The 17,082-nt window shown below is 39.3% G+C and overlaps 1 protein-coding gene across 9 annotated transcripts in view; it reads left to right on the plus strand.

Annotated features, from left to right (window-relative positions):
• MAP2K5 (mitogen-activated protein kinase kinase 5) overlaps positions 1–17,082 on the plus strand; it is a 266,567-nt gene that overhangs the window by 10,527 nt on the left and 238,958 nt on the right. For 7 of the 9 annotated variants that reach the window (XR_003436416.1, XM_027123420.1, XM_027123426.1 and 4 more), the window contains one exon: positions 8,455–8,522. Coding sequence is in view for 7 of the 9 variants with exons in the window: in XM_027123420.1 (XP_026979221.1) it covers positions 8,455–8,522 (68 nt within the window). In the remaining 2 variants the exon portion in view is untranslated. Of the gene's footprint in view, positions 1–4,732; positions 6,807–8,454; positions 8,523–14,178; positions 14,242–17,082 lie in introns of those variants that run through there. The other 2 variants (XM_027123425.1, XM_027123427.1) reach the window with 2 other exon arrangements.

Below are 17,082 nucleotides of genomic sequence, written 5' to 3' on the forward strand. Positions count from 1 at the left end.
ATACATAATATATACTGGATTGCAACTAGTTTCCCCTGTCCCCACTTAGTAGTATGTGTTGGGCGTCTTTCTAACATCAGTGTGTACAAGTCAACTTCTTTCTTTTAGATAATTACATTATACTTAATTTTATGGGTATGACTTAATTTAACCTGTTGATGGACCAGTTTTAAATTTAAGATGTTACCAGTTTTTCAGTAGTATTAGAAAAAGTGCTGCAGTCAACAGCATTGTCTCTTATGGCTTTCCACATTGTAGAAATGTATTTGTAGGATAAATTCCTAGGATTTGGAACTACTGAAACAAAGAGTACCCATATTTTACGTTTTGATAGGTATTTCCATGTTGTTCTTTAGAAGGTAGAGCCAGTTTGCACGCCCACCAGCAGTTTTTGAGAATGCCCATTTCTCTCTACCCTCGCCAGCTCTTGAGTCCAATAAACTTTTTAGTTGATGTCAATTTGATATGTGAAAAAGATTATTGTAGTATTGTTTTATTTTTATTTTGTATTTCTCCAATTATAAATGAGCTTGAGCATCTTTTCATTTATATTTTGGTCATTTGTATTTAATTTCTGTGAACTATTTATCACCTTTGCCCATTTTTCTATTAGGTTATTTGTCTTTTTCTGATTGATTTAAGAGCTTTCCAATATTAAGAAAATTCCCCTTTGTCTTAGATGTTATAAATATTTTTGTTTAGTTTATTGCTTTCCTTTAAGCTTGTGTAGGTCGTTTTTTCTCTTTTTTTCCATGGAGAAGTTTAAAGTTTTTACAAGAACCGATGTGTCATATTTTGTGACTTCTGGATTTATGCCATCCTTAGAAAGGTCCACATTCCAGGATGTTGAAAAAACATTAATTCAAATTCTTTTTTCTTCCTACTTTAATGGGGTTAAACACACACACACATTTATAAATATGCACGCTTGTATGTGTTTTTGTGTGGATTTTTTTTTTTTTTTTATAAAACAGCATGTGTTTTTATTGCAGACAGAAGATTTTTTTTTTTTTTTTTGGTACCATCTTTCAGTTTATTTTGGTGAAAGGAGGAGTCAGGTGGTGATCCAGCTTTATTTTTCAAGCAGATAGACAGTTGATTCCATACTGGTTATTGAATAATTTGTCTTTTCCCAGATGTGAGAACGCTTCTGAGATGAAGCTAAATTCCATAACCATGAAAAATCTTGAATTTTTGCATGTGTGGGCCCTACGTATGCTGTAGGAGCTTGACATTCATATAGGCCCAAAGATCCCTGCTGATTTTCACAATTTCGTTAACAGATTAATGAGTACACCAACACATGAGGTGATGGAAATCAACTGTGCCCACTAATGAGTGTCCTGTGCATATCTGTTACATGTGTTCCTCTCCCTGGATTTTCTCTAGACAAGTTACTGCTGTAAAATTACTGTTGGGCTGGGGCTTCCCTGGTGGCGCAGTGGTTGAGAGTCCGCCTGCTGATGCAGGGGACACGGGTTCGTACGCTGGTCCGGGAAGATCCCACATGCCGTGGAGCGGCTGGGCCCGTGAGCCATGGCTGCTGAGCCTGCACGTCCGGAGCCTGTGCTCTGCAACGGGAGAGGCCACAGCAGTGAGAGGCCTGCGTACCGCAAAAAAAAAAGAAAAAAATTACTGTTGGGCTGGTGTTGCTGGACAGTAAAATCTACTGTTGACGTGAAACATATGTTTTTTTTAATTTTTTTTTTTTTTTTGCGGTACGCGAGCCTCTCACTGTTGTGGCCTCTCCTGCTCCGGATCCGGACGCGGATTAAGTCCTTTACCCAAGCACCAGGCTAGTTCCTTGAGGGCAGTAGATAATGCTGCTCATTTTTGAATTGCTAGAAACCCAGCATAGTACCTGGCACATAGTAGACTCTCAATTTGTGTTTCTGGAATGCATGGATGGTTGAAGGAATGAAGTAATAAGGACAAGCAAATATATCCAGCATGTGATGACTGCTCAAAACCTCAATTTGGTTTAGGTCACCATCGTCTCTTAACTAGACTAGGACAGTGGTCCTCTAACTTGTCTCCTTGTTTCTGCTTTGCCTCCATATAGCCTCTTCTCCACACAGCAGCCAAAGAGATCCTTTTAGAAGTTACGTGAGATCGCTACAGTCAAGACCCTCCAGTGGTTTCCTTGTCACTCAGGAGTGATAGCCAAGTCCTTAACATGCCCTACAAGGCCCTGCCCTTCCTCATCTTCCCCCAACTCTGCCCCACCATTACTTCTCTGAACTCGTCTCTCTCCCCCATCTTATTCTCAATCTATTGCAGCTACTCTGGCTTTCTTTCAGTCTCTCAAGCATGCCAGGTATTCTTCTGCTACAGGGCCTTAGCATGAGCTGTTCCCTCTGCCTGGAACATTCTTTCCCCAGATGTCTGTATGATTCACTCCCTCATACCCTTCAGCCTCTCAAGTAGAGTGTAAACTCCATGAGGGCAGGGGTTTTCCTTTTTCCACTGTTATTACCCCAGTGTCCAGAACATTGCCTGCTACATAGTGGGCACTTGAATATTTTTTGGAAAGAAAAAGGAAGCAAAGAAGTAAAGAAGGAGTCAGGAGGTGGGAGGCATGGAGCTAAATTAAAATTCATGGATATGAAGATTTAGCCTTAGAAACTATGGCCTCTGGTCCTGACCAGATCTTAGATTCCACACCTGAGAAGGATTCTAAACTTGACAGCTTTTCTGGTAATTTCCTATTGATGCCTTTTTAACCTCTACAGTTATGTTTTCATTTCTTTCCTCTTGCCTTAGAAAAATGCCTTTGCTGTAGTTCTAATTGACTCTTCTTACCTGGCACTGAAGTAATATGACAGATGACATATAAAGTACAGTATTGCCTTAACTTTCTGTTGCCCTTGGTAGAAGCTAAATTGTTTTTCTAGAAAGCCCACTTGAGCCCTGCCGCTGCACTGGGTGCCGTTTGGCTGAGCGCTCCCCAGAGTCTGATGTTTTTGTGCTGTTTACTCAGTAGGCACTATGCTTGCCATTCTGACCGCCCCTTACCTGAGGCTGTGTCTCCCCTCTTGGACCTTTATGTTCCTCCTCTTGGTTTCTCTTCTGGATTGCACGTTGCTTGAAATAAAATCGCTAACGACATATGGCCTGTTATGATTGTCTTTTCCCAAACTCTGCCATTTTGTATATTTGTGGTACACTGCAGATTTTGTGAAGATTGCTTCATAATATTTGTTTACCATCTGCTGCACTCTATTTGGTATCTTGCTAGGATTTTTGCCTCCATTTTAAGTGACATTAACAAAATCCAGCCAGTACATAGACTTTCTGGTTCTACTTTTGCTTCCCTAATGTGCTGGAAAATCATATTACTATGCTCCAGGCAACTGGAGAAGCCTGGAATTCTCATTGTGAACCAGTGTATCAGAGTGCCCCCCCTCCTCTGCCTTCTTGGTCATATCTAGTAATGCTTTTTTGGTCAGAGGGCAAAGAATCTCCATGTGTAAGACAAAAAGAGTTCAAATTATTTTCTTCTGCTTCTCTCTACTTCGTGCCATGGCTTTCTAGTGTTCTTCAACATATTTATACCTTTGAAACTCTTTGTGCCATTTTAGTAAGTTTTTTATGATTTATGTTTCCAGTTAGTGTACTTTTTATAGCTAATCCGGTTTGATAGGCCCAACAAGAGTCTTTGCTAGATGGGCTGGCTGTGTATATACAACTTTTTATTCAGAAAAGTATTTTAAATTATTGTCATACTAAATTGCTTGGTATGTATTTCTACTTTCTTACTGTTCACTAACTTCTCATTCCTCTCAATTCACTGTCTATTAAATTTTTTTTCCAGGTTTACTGAGATATAATTGACACATAACGTTGTATAAGTTTAGGGTGTATAGTGCATTGATTTGATCATTACATATTGCAAAATGATTACCACCATAGTGTTAGCTAACATATGCATCCTGATGCATAATTACCATTTCTTTTCTGTGGTGAGAACATTCAGGATCTATTAGCAACGTTCAAGTATGTAATACAGTATTATTAGCTATAATCACCATGCTGTACATTAGATCCCCAGACTTTGTTAATCTTGTAACTGGAAGTTTATACCCTTTGACAAATATCTCCCCATTTCCCCACCCTCCAGCCCCTGGTAACCCTGAGTTTGGGTTTTTTAGATTCCACATATAAATGCTGTCATACAGTATTTGTCTTCCTCTTTTTTTCACTTAGCATAATGCCCTCAAGGTTCATCCATGTTGTCACAAATGGAAGGATTCCATCTTTTTCATGGCTGAATAATATTCCTCGGGGTGTGTGTGTGTGTGTGTGTGTGTGTGTGTGTGCACATCTTCTTTATCCATTCATCATTGATGGACACTTGAGTTGTTTACATATCTTGGCTATTGTGAATAATGATGCAATGAATATTGGAGTGTAGATATCTCTGTTAGATTCTGATTTCAATTCCTTTGGATGTAGACTTAGAAGTACGATTGCTGGATCATATGGTAGTTGTAGTTTTAATTTTTTGAGGAATCACATACTGTTTTCCATGGTGGTTGTAGCAATTTACATTCCTACCTACTGCACACAGGGTTTTCATTTCTCCACATCCTCACCAACACTTGTTCTCTCTTGTCTTCTTGATGATAGCTATGTAACAGGTGTGAGGTGATACCTCATTGTGGTTTTCATTTGCATTTTCCTGATGATTAGAGATGTGGAGCACCTTTTCTTGTACCTGTTGGCCATTTGTATGTCTTCCTTGGAATTCCTTGTATTTAGAGAGAAGTGTATTCTCATTTTAAATGTCAAGGCCAATGGTTTGCTCTTGGGTTGCCATGAGGGCATCTGATAGCTTGGATTTTGCCTCTGGACCAGAATCATTAGTCTTCTCTTATGTGTAATTACTTTTCCAACTCAGTCTCCTTTCTGACAAGAATGAGGAGGAGTCTTCATTAAAACTACTAATTACAGATATTAAAGAATGAAGCAGACAGTCCTCCAAAGAGCAATCTGTAAAGGAGAGCAGTACCTACATAAAATGGAGGCTCTTATTAATCCATAAAACTATTAATCACTGTGTCATATAAACCTGATTTTATCCTCAGGCTTTATTAGAATGCCTCTTTCACTCACCTTGTCTCCTTATGGGACAGCTCCAGCACTTTAGGTTTGCATCAAAAGCTATTCTGGCCTTTTGTCCTCAGTTTTCTGTCCACTTAAAGCAAAGTGCCCTTTAGTGTTTCATAGCTGCTTTCTATGGAACTGCTATGTAAGGGATTAGTCTGCTAACTGACTTCCCTCACAGTTACCAGATTATTTCCGGTAACTGAAATAATCCCTCAGAGATTTCATAGAATTTTAGAATTTGAGAATCTTTAGTTTTAAGTAGCCTTAAAGGTTCAAGCCCTGACTTTGAGAGCTTAGAGAATTCTTTTTGTTGTTGTTGTTCTTGTTACTGATTTAGAGAGATGTGATTTAACTGATTTTTCTGGAATCTGTGCCTTCTCTTTACAAATTATAAAAAGGTTTTTCACCTGTTTTATTGAACGCCAAGCACTTCCTCATTCCATGTGAACAATACCTTATTGAGATCTTGTGTATGTTGAAATTCGAATATAATCTGTCCCTTTCTAGCCACCATCTCTGTAGCTAGCTCTAGTGTAGAAATGAGATTTACAAAAAGCTACTTTGTTCAGACTGGAAATTTTATCAAGTTCAGGACTTCATAGAACGAATCATTTTAGTACACATCCAAATTGAGAATTTGACTTGGTTTTAAAACAAAAAATGTAAAGTGCTTTCATGTGTGGTCATATGTAACATTATATTCCTTTATACAATGTCTGTTTTTTCCCCTTTGTTTCCTGCATTTGTATGACAGCTTTTTGACTTAACCTTGAAAATACTAGCTTCTGGAACCTCTATAGAAACTCCCTCTGTTTCCAAAATTAGAATGGCATTTCTCTCCCAGTTTGGCTCTATAGAGTCTGTAGCTTTAAAAAAAAAAAAAAGAGGGAAGGAAAATGCTAGATTTCTCTGTAGTCCTTTATATATGTAACCTCCCTAGGAATGTGCCTTCTTTGTTACTGATAATGACCATTGTGTGCCTTTTATACTGAAAATAGGCAGCTCTTGGTAGGTAATACCAGTGGTGACTGTGACAGCTCCTAGCTATGTAGATATTCAGACAGTGTGTCTTGATGATACTGATTTACATCGAGTTGGGAAACTCTGCAGGAGTGAACCTGTATCTAGGATCCAGGAACAATTACTTTGGAGAGAAAACCCCAGTGAGAGCTGTTGGCTTGGTCACTGAGCAGGACAGGCTCAAGTGCTGCTTTCCCTCATGATGTCAGATTGCTATTGGCTGTGGGAGAGAAAAAGAAGGTAGCATTTTGCTCTGAAATAGGCTAATTAGGGAGAATACAGGCTCCCTTCTAGGGTTCCCATGGTGTGGTCACCAAATGGGGATATCTTAAGAACTGCGGCTGGACAGGAGGGAGGGCCTGCTGAGGTGTGGTGGGCTAAGATCCAGGTGCTGAACTGAACTCCCCCAGTATTCTCAGTAAGAGTCCCCAGAGCGTGTCATGCTAGCTTATTCTCTTTATGGTGAGAGGTTTGTCTTATTCCCCAGGCCTGGGATCAGGTTCTCTGCATCTGACCAAATCAGCAATTAGATGCCCAAGAGTGACCAAAAAAATAATAACTCAGTTTAACAAGTGCACCAGAGCTGAGGCATCCAAATGAGAGAGAGCCTGCGCCTTCCAAGTTGTCCCCCTGGGAGGCTGTGTACGTCTTCCAGCAATGCTGCCATTGCTCAAAAGGTTCATAGCATTTTTCTTTCAACTGTACATTTAAAGTCTACCACATATGCTGTTATCCTGTTGACAGATCTTAATCTTTAGAAGGATGAAGTAGCTAAGTAAATATTTAGAAATAGCCCAAAGTCATTCTGGGTCCTGCCTGGCAGATGGTATAGATGAGCGAGTAATCAGATGGCCAGTTCCATTTTGGGCTGAAAATCAGATCTGATATTTTCACTTGGTTTATCTTCAGGTTATTAAAACAGTTCTGAAGACATATTTCAAAACTATTTTAAATAAGAGAAGGATCAGTGAAGTAAGTACGTTGTTTCTAGATGTGGCTGCTTTGGTGATCCACTTACTGAAATATAGCCATTCTGGTTAAGTGTTTTGTGAAGTCTTATTATCCTCCGTGTTTTTAAGAAATTAATTTAATTAATTTATTTATTTTTGGTTGAGTTGGGTCTTCATTGCTGCCCACAGGCTTTCTCTAGTTGCAGTGAGCGGGGGCTACTCTTCGTTGCGGTGCGTGGGCTTCTCCTTGCGGTGGCTTCTCTTGCTGCGGAGCACGAGCTCTAGGCGTGTGGGCTTCAGTAGTTGTGGCTCACAGGCTCTACAGCGCAGGCTCAGTAGTTGTGGCGCATGGGCTTAGTTGCTTTGCGGCATGTGGGATCTTCCTGGACCAGGGATTGACCCCGTGACCCCTGCATTGGCAGGCGGATTCTTAACCACTGCGCCACCAGGGAAGTCTGTATCCTCTAGTTTTAAGACCATTAAATTATTCAACAATAGCACGAATCACCATTTGAAGCTTACTATGGTCAGAGAGTACCCAGTACAATTGAAACAGTTCAGAAATAGAGAGCTACAAGATCAGGTGGGTTATGAGGAGAACTGTATTAGAGTTGCTTTGCAAGTTAACCTTATACTAGGCTCTCAGTTCTGTAAAAAGGGAATGATAGTAATCAAGTCATGTTGTCCACATCGTAGAATCATTGTGAGGCTTTTAAGGGGGTATGGAGCATAAATCACAGTGCCTTGTGTATGGTAGTGTTCAGTAAATGTTAGCCATTTTTATTATACTATTATGACATGACAGGTTGCCTGGGAGAGAGGAAGAATGGAGAAATAGAGGGATGGGGTGCCGTGTGGGAAAGGAAAAAGTACTAATAGTTAAATAAAACTGGCCTTTCTTTGGATTTTAAATTTCTCCAAACCAAACCTGTTCAGTCATACTCCAGTTATATTGACTTTATTTTTTAAATTTCTATTTATTTATTTATTTGGCCACACGTGCAGCATGGGGGATTTTACTTTCCCTACCAGGGATTGAACCTGTGCCCCCTGCAGTGGAAGCACGGAGTCTTAACCACTGGACCGCCAGGGAAGTCCCTATATTTACTTTAACTTAGATACATGTCTTGAATGACATGAGCAATATTTTAATTTTCAACTGTTCCTAAAATTTTTAGTTCTTTATTGAGATTCTGGTTGTATTCTAAACTAAAAAACAAAACCACGAACCAAAAACCTTAACATCCACAAGATATGGTGTTGAGGATTTGGATATCAAGTGTACAAACCAGTTGTATCATGTTACCAGATAACATAGTTTTGTACATTAAAAAATGCAAATCTTATCACTTGTATTATATTGCTTTTTAAACAGATGAAGATGAAGATGGTGATCGAATTACAGTGAGAAGTGATGAAGAAATGAAGGCAATGCTGTCATATGTAAGTATATTACAAATGAAGACTATTTTTTAAATGTTAATGTAATTGAGGATGCTGTTTCTCGGAATAGTGAAGATATAAAAGTAAATCATAGTTGCTATAACATTTTTCTGTATAATATATAAGATTTTTAAAGATTTCCTTACGTGAAAGTTAAGGGCATTCTTTTCAAAAGACACTTACTGATCGTATCATGAACATTAAGAATAATGCATCTTAATGACTTTTGCATTAGGTATGGTGCAGACTAAATGGACTATCAATTTCCTGTATTTTTTATGCAGTACTTAAAGTAACGGCTCATTAAAAACGAACCCCTGGGCTCTAAAAAATTTTTCAAAATCTACTTTCAACTGGAGATCTCTTTCACCCTTACAAACAGACCATAGTTATAATGTAGCTGCAGGCTTAATATGGATACATGATTTAAGGTGTACTCTCAGTTATTTTATGCACTAACCACCCCACCCCAAAATGAACTGCAGGGTTACTTACTGAATCTAAGTGATTTGAATATATCCCAAAATGACTTTTCTTTTGTGTTTCAAATTTCAGTGAAGATTTGCATTAACATTTGTCTCAGAACTGAAGTAGATAAACAGGAAAAAAGGATACATTTCTAAAACTTTAATACTAAGCTTGAATAATTCAGTGACAATGAAGAGACATAGCTTCCCTGAGCCCTGATTTGTTCTTTTCTCTTATTTTTATTTTATTTTCTCTTGTTCATTTTATTTTATTTTTTCTGAGTTTGCAGTCTGTGTACGAAACCTTCTCTAGTGGTCTGGCGAAAAGAGCATTGGACTGGAAGCAAGGAGACCACTGCTCTCCTCTGGCTTCCTGGCCTTAGGCAAAACACTTAACCTTTCTGTGCTGTAGTTGCCTCATCTGTCACTTGTGGATAATAATACTTGTCCTTTCTACTGCACAGGGTCATTGTAATGACCAAATGGGATAATAGATGTGAAAGCCCTTTGAAAAGTTAAAAAGTTCTATACAAATGCAAAGTGGTATTATGGTGGAAATGATGGAATCAGGGCCCTTGCTTTTCAGTGAGACTCTGATCTCAGCCAGTGGTTAGGTTGTAGGTTTTTGATAGACCTCAACTTTAACCAGGATATTTTTTCGTCGTGATGAAAACTGTGAAATATCTGTATGGGTTTCCGCCAATAGTTTTAATTTAGGGTAGGAGGAAAGAGAACAAGAAGGATGGCATGATTAACAGAGCGTTGCATTCAGACGAGCACAGAGTAGGAAAAGTCAATTTCCCATTTACTTCTCATTAACTTATTTGAGAGTCTTTGTGCCCTGAGAATTTAGAGCAGGGCTCATCAGTACCTTGAAAGGCAGAGTAGGATTGTCTGCTGAAAGGTCTAGCATAGTAATAATAGATTGGCTAACTCTCCTGAGAATGTGACATGCTTATTTTTATTTTTATTTTATTTATTTATTGTTTTGCGGTACGCGGGCCTCTCACTGTTGTGGCCTCTCCCGTTGCGGAGCACAGGCTCCGGACGTGCAGGCTCAGCGGCCATGGGTCACGGGCCCAGCCGCTCCGTGGCATGTGGAATCTTCCCGGACCGGGGCACGAACCCGTGTCCCCTGCATCGGCAGGCGGACTCTCAACCACTGTGCCACCAGGGAAGCCCTGGCCTTTATTTTTTAGGTTCAGTTTGGCTCTGAAAAATTTTGATTCCAGGATTTGGGTGGTGGGATAGGGAAGATACTGACAGATGACCACGTATTTACTGTTAAAAAAAAAAAAAAGCTATGTTTTTCATGTGGAATTCAATAAATTTGTAGTCACCTTAGTATTTCTTTAAAAACCATATGGGGAAAGCAAAACTAGGCATACTTTTACCATAAATCCTTTACACATTCTTTTAAAAAAACTACAGTGTCTGAGTTGACACTTGCAGAATTACTTTTTTTTTTTCCCCTTGAATTTAAGCATTTTATGGCTTTGGGCCAACAGAAGCATAAGTTTTTATCAGTAATTTAAATAGATTTTTGTATTAGACCTGAAAATGTTGCCTTTTTAATTGAAAACTTATCAATTATTTAAATTGCTAGCAGCCTTAAGCTGTTAATTTTATGTGTGCCATAATAATGGCATACAGTGGATTTTGATACATGTGACACATGGACTGTCTCATTGTGGTAAGGATTTGTCACGACAATAGGTTGTTGTGTGCTGTTAAATAATAACCAACATAGTAAACCAAAGTCTGTTGTCACACATTAGTACCATTTTATGTAAGTTATTTAGAAGTTGTATTCTTTTCTTCATTAGATATATTTTTAAGAGATAATGAGAGGAAAACAAAGCTATAATAAATTGTCTTTTAAGAAAATGTAAAGTAATTTGGTCTTCAGGTAGATATTTAATGTATTGAGAGAATTCAGCAGCCAAGTGTTATTACAGCACCATTGTGATCGCTCTCTGCGTTTTGTTATGAGTTTGTGTTAATCAACAATCTGTTTTTATAGCGTAGTTTCTTGTAAGTTACAGTGTTAGAATATTCTACTTCTGGGATCATGGCTTGTCCTCTGACGCTATTGTATCTTTTTAATTTCTCCATAAAGTATTTTTTTAATTAGAATTTGAAATGCTTTACTAGGAAAAAAATACAGCCAAGCTACATATCCTGAAAACTAAATACCTGATCATTGCTAATTATTTAAAGGATTCTGTTAAATATTCCCTTAAAGTAGTTTAAATTTTTTTGTTGTTCTTGTCTTCTCCTCTCATTTTCCAGAAAGACTGAATAGTATACTGCTTTTCTCCTTCCATCTTTTTGTAATTGTTGTCTGGTAGTGCTGGCCTCATTTCCTTATAGCATCAAGCACAGCAGTGCTGGGCCTTATTTATTGATTCATCATAAGCTTTATTTATCACTGAGACCCAGTTATAGGAGGAGGTTATTTTTATGTTAACCTCTGCTTTTAGGTGACCTTTCATCAAGAAACTCAGCAGTACATCTTGCTTTTGTAAATGGACTCCTATTTGTTTTTGCTAAATCCTGTGGCTAGTAAAGGATTTATTACGCCTAGTTCTCTCAATACTGAGAGGCTTATATGAGTAGAGCACAGTATTAATAAGAATAAGTTTCTTCATTTTGCTGGTTCTCTCTCTTTATACGGTTTCTCCACATTGCCAGAAGAGTATGGGATGAGTTTAACTGTAATGCCTCCCATTATGGCAGGGACCTTGTGTTTTATTGGAGTGTAAGCATTCCCTTTGGTATACTTGACGGTAGTGTACCTTGTTAGATGTTGGGTACCATGAGGGAAAATACTTTTTGACCTCTGTAGCACCTTGTAAATTGGGATATGATTGGCTTTATCCTAGCATGCATAACTTGGAGACTGCCTCAAAAATCATAGTTGCTCAAGGAGAGTTGGAAGGGAACATTAGAGGTCTTGTCCAGCTGTCTCATTTTACAGATAAGGAATCTGAGGCTCAACGAGCTCAGATTCAGTTTGAGGTCACATTGCTAATGAATGAGAAGGCCTGGACACAGACCTAGGTCTTGGACGTCCAGTCTTCCCTCCTGGTGGTTTTAAGTGATGTTTTTGTTTTGGCATTTATTGAGATCCTGCCGAAGAAGCTTTGCAAATACTACTGTTTTCCTGGTAGCAAAAAATAATGCTATTTACTAGAATGTTAGTGTACCTGAGTTTGAAAAGGAATACAGACAAATACTTTGTGGGCTTTTGAAGTTTTCAAGATTTTGTCCTTCCTACAAGGCTGAATTTTACCACAGAATTTGTTGCCCACTTAGTTGTTGAACATTTAATAGCCTCAGGGCCTTTGCTATTAGGAAGTTTTCTTTAAAGAGCAGAGATTGGAACCTCATTTTCTGCATGGTGCTTTTAAACATGCTCCATATTAAGTTGGTCCTACTTTGAACTTAACTTTGTATGTGGCATAGTCATCTTGGTCTTCAGTGAGTGGTTAGTCCCCTAATTCAACGTGATCCATCTAAACAAGTGATAATACTCGATACTCTCCTGGCAGGGTGGAGAAACAGTGAAAAGAGTGAGACAGGAAAACGGAATGAAATAAATAAATAGTTGTGGAAATTATTCATTTTTTTTTTTTTTACTCAAATAGTGACATGCTCTAAGCTGTAAGTAAAGTTTTTGTTCTGTTTTCTCATCCTAGTCAAAGAATGAAACTTTTTTTCAGAGGCAGATTATTTTAACTCCCTTCTCTGTGTTGTCTGGGTCATATGGATGCCCTTGAAATAGTGATAAGAATGTAGTAGCCCCTTATTTAGCCCTTCTTGTGAAATATCTTGGGACATCTTTGCTAGCAAGAAGCAGAAGCAGACTGAAATTTGTGTCAGTTTATTATGCAGCTCATGGAAGCAAACGTAGAGACAGCACAAGCAGACCTCAGCCAGGTGGCATCAGGGCATCCTGGGTGCTTTGAACCACCAATATTTTGTCATTAACATGGCTGTGCTCCCAGTTCAGCTCCGTCTCTGTGGAGGGCTCAGTTTGGACTACCGGTTGATTCCTCTGGGGTCCTATGTTGAGGCAGCTGGCATGAGGGGGCAGAAAAATGTGGGACATCAATTAGCCTCTTGATGGCTGTGGTAGGGGCTTCTCTTCCGGAGAGAGATGGGCTGCGAGGGAATGATGGACCTCTAGCAGTAGGATTGCTGTGGGGCATAACCAAGGTGTTTGGCTCTTGTTGGCAGCTCCTAATGAACCTGTTCTCTTAGGGCCAGTTTTACTGGAAACAGGAGGGGTATTTTCTACGTATACCTGAAAGATGAATATAAATTTGCTATAATACAGTAAAGTTAGAGGAATTCAGTAAATTATCAACTTAGGAATATAATATGTCCAAAAAGGTGTAAATTGAGGTAATTGGAAATTTCAAAATAATTTATTTCTCTCATAATATATGTTTCTCTGTTACATATATGTTCTTTACTCATTCCTCACTACGTTTTCAATTATTTTTTAACAGCATTTGAGCAGTAGGCTGAATCTTTATTGAACACTATTGGAACTGGCTAAATAAAGTAGTTTATTTGTAAGGGAATGTTCCGTTTGGCCTGCTGGCCGCATGGCCTGCTGGTCCTGTTTTATTTAAGTTGTAGGTTCCCTGAAGTTACTTAAACTTCTCCTACTTTGGAACTATGGCAGAATTGCTACAACTTAGAAATCAGGTGAAAGGTCAGTGTAGACAATGCCTCAAGCTAACCATGGTGATGGTGATGACTATGAAAGCTTCAGCTGAGAGGAACCTACTAGTTTTGGACCCATCGCTGAATACAAATTTAAACTCGTTCTGCCAGTGCACGTCACCTTAAACTTAGCCAAGTTGAATTTCATCTGCTGTTGACTATCCAACCTCCATTCTTTTAAGACCATCTGGAGCTCCCTAACATCCTTTACAGTTTTACTGTCCAAAACAAATAGTGTTATCATCAAACTTGGCCAACTTACTGTTTCATTTTTAAATCACTAGTAAATACGTAAGTACAGTAACATTAACCTATAAAAGAGGCCTCAGAGTTGTTTCCTGCTGACCTTTTCACTGGAAGACTTTTCATTGTGATTTTCTTTCTCATCATCGAATCAATCCATGACCATATGTGGACCCTTGGTCTAGAGTCATTTAAGGAAGAGCATGCGCACACTGTAGTCACCTCAAGGCAGGGGCAGTGAGTTATCGAGGAGTGGGAGGACCTGAAGCCAGGTAAGTAAATACAGTTATTAATTTGGTATTCAGAATAGATTAGCTTCATATGTTATTTTCGACTGTTGGAGCAGTTGTGTGCTTCTTAAGAGGCCAGCATCACAGAGGGGATGCCTCTAATGTAAAGTATGAGAAGTAATTGAAAGGAGGTATAACTGATGGCACATCTGAGTAGTGTTGTAATTGAATTTGTAGCCATTTGACAGAGTTAAGATTGTTGGGTTCTTCACTAGGAAAACTAATAAGTTAACTATGGACTGCAAATAGTTGGTTAGTTTATTGATTATTGCTGTAATTACTGACTGAGCTACATATAACAGGGTATGCTTGCAATATTGACAAAACAAGAATTTGAAAATTTTACCATTAGTAGGGAAAAGCCAGCATGCTTATTCTTTATAAGTATATTCCTCATACTGTACTGTTTATGTTGTCTGTTAGAAAGCATGCTAAAAAGAGATTTAAGAAACGCTTCTGTTATAAATGTATAGAAGAATAATAAATAAGTCTGATTTGATGTGAGTTGATATGTAAGACTTGCCACTGAATAAGTTATAACCAATGAGAGTACGTAGTCACCACGTCTGTATTAATTCCTATTTGCCTCCTTCCCCTTAAACACTGTGGAGCAGCCATTATGTGTAAGGCATGGTGCTAAGCATTCTACAGCAGTAGTTTCTTAGATTTTGGGGGACACAGGGCTTTTTGAAAATGTGAGAAAAGTTGTTTATTCTTTTCCCAGGAAATTCACACAGTGCAACATTTTACCTAGAAGTTCAGGAATTTCAAGGATCTCTCAGGCCCATATAGACCCCAGGTTAATACCTCTGCCATAAGAGATAATAAAATGCACAAGACATGGTCCATGCCCTTGATGAACTTCCAGAAAGAGAAACAGACAATGTTCCTTATAGTACCCTTTTACTTATTTTATTATTTATAGTACTGTAGTAATTGAGGGAAGGGGAGGAGATACTGAATCAGCCTTGATAAACAGTTAAATTCTGCCTCTGTACTTGGTCTAAACATTTCAGTGTTCTTGTTTAGTGGTTTCTGTGTCACCCTATCGTTATGGCCATTTTTCTTCTATGTACTATTGCTTGGAAGTGGGAGATTCGTAGCCCTGTGCCCTATTTTAAGATGTTTTTCAAGTACTTTATAAAAAGGTTTCCATATACCAGCTTCTGTGATCTTTTGATCTTCCTAACACCTTTATGAGGTGAGCAAGGCAGCTATTTTTCTCATTTTTACAGCCGAGAATACTGAGGCACAAACAAATTGTATTCCTTTCTCAAGGTCATACAGCTATGTAGAGCTGGGACCTGCGATCACTCACTGATTTGCTCACTTATTCATACAGCCAGTTTTTCACACATTAAATATTTATGGGATGGCAACTCTCTGGCCAAGCCCTATGCTAGCTGGTGGAGGTGCAGTGAACATATAGTTCACTTTTTCAAGGAGCTCATGCTCCAGTCAGGGAAGTTAACAAAAAAGGAAACAGTGTTTGGTGTGGGAGGATGAGAAAGACTCAGAGCTACCAGGCATAGTGATAAATGCTGTCACATGCCTAAGCATTAGGTGTTCTGTGAGCACAAAAAAGGAGCACCTGATCTAGCTTTGGGGACAGAGAAGGCTTGCTGGAGAGAGTGGTGTCTAGGTGGAGTAGGTGAGGACAAGGGGACTGGGAAGGGTGTTTGAGCAGAGAAAACAGTGTTTAAAGGCCCAGGTGAAAGGATGCCTGGTGCATTCAGGAGGAGCTACCCATGATTAGTGTGGCGTGGACAGTGGGGGGAGGGTATGAGATGAGGTTGAGAAGGCAGGTGGGCTAGATCATGGAGGGCCCTAGCTTGAGGATTTGAGAAGTGGGGAAAATGTAGAATTAATAAGACTGGTGATTGATGAGATGTGGGGAAGAAGGAAAGAGAGATGGTCTGGACGACTCCCAGATAACTGGTTTGGGAAGCTAGGTCATGGTGATCTCATTCACCCGGTTAGTGAACCCATGTGGTGGAAGACAGGCCTAGGGCAGGAGGGAGGGGTGGGAGAGGTAGGGACCTGTTGAATTTGAGGGGCCTCTGGACAACTAGTTGGGTATGTTCCGAATCTTAGGAGAGAAATCTGAGCTGGAAATAAAGGTTTGTGATTCATCAGCTCCTAATTAGTCTCAGTGACTCCTCTGGTAATTGAAACCTTTGAAGTGGCTGAAGTTAACTCGAGGAGAGTACAAAATAAAAAGAGAAGGTTGATGAAAAACCATTCGGAACGTGAGCATTTAAAGAAGGGATGGGGAGAGAATCACTTACCAGGAGCTGAGTAGAGTGGTAAGAGAGGTAGGAGGAAAATGTGGACAGGCGGGGGGAGTTGCTGAAGAAAGAGGGCGAAGTCACCGGCCAGCACAGGTATCTGCATCACACCACGCCGCCTTCCCCAGTCTCTGAAAGATCAGGTGACATGGCCTAGCCCACACAGGATATGAATGAAGAAGCTTTCCACCAGCTCAGCAGTCCACCCAGTAGCCTGCTTTAGTTAAAGGTTTTGAGGTACGAGAAACAGGAGATAACTTACCTTTTGACTCTCAAATAGCAAACATTTTATGTTCTGAGTGCATGGACTAGAATGAAAGAAGTATTTTTCTTGGTTGACTGATAAACCGTTTGCTACATCTGTGAAACAGGGGTGATGATACTCCCAGAATAGGATAGGGTTGTGAGAAACTAGATGAATAAATGTAAATATCTAGTATTGATACTGAGCAAGGGCTCGTGTGCCTGAGGTGCAGAAAGCCAAACTCTGACAGCGGGGTTTGCAGCAAAGTGAGGGTTTATTTGCAGGGAGCAA

Source organism: Aethalodelphis obliquidens, unplaced genomic scaffold (assembly GCF_003676395.1).
Source record: "Aethalodelphis obliquidens isolate GAN/ISIS:26980383/991018 unplaced genomic scaffold, ASM367639v1 scaffold26, whole genome shotgun sequence".
In the NCBI taxonomy this organism is placed as follows: domain Eukaryota; kingdom Metazoa; phylum Chordata; class Mammalia; order Artiodactyla; family Delphinidae; genus Aethalodelphis; species Aethalodelphis obliquidens.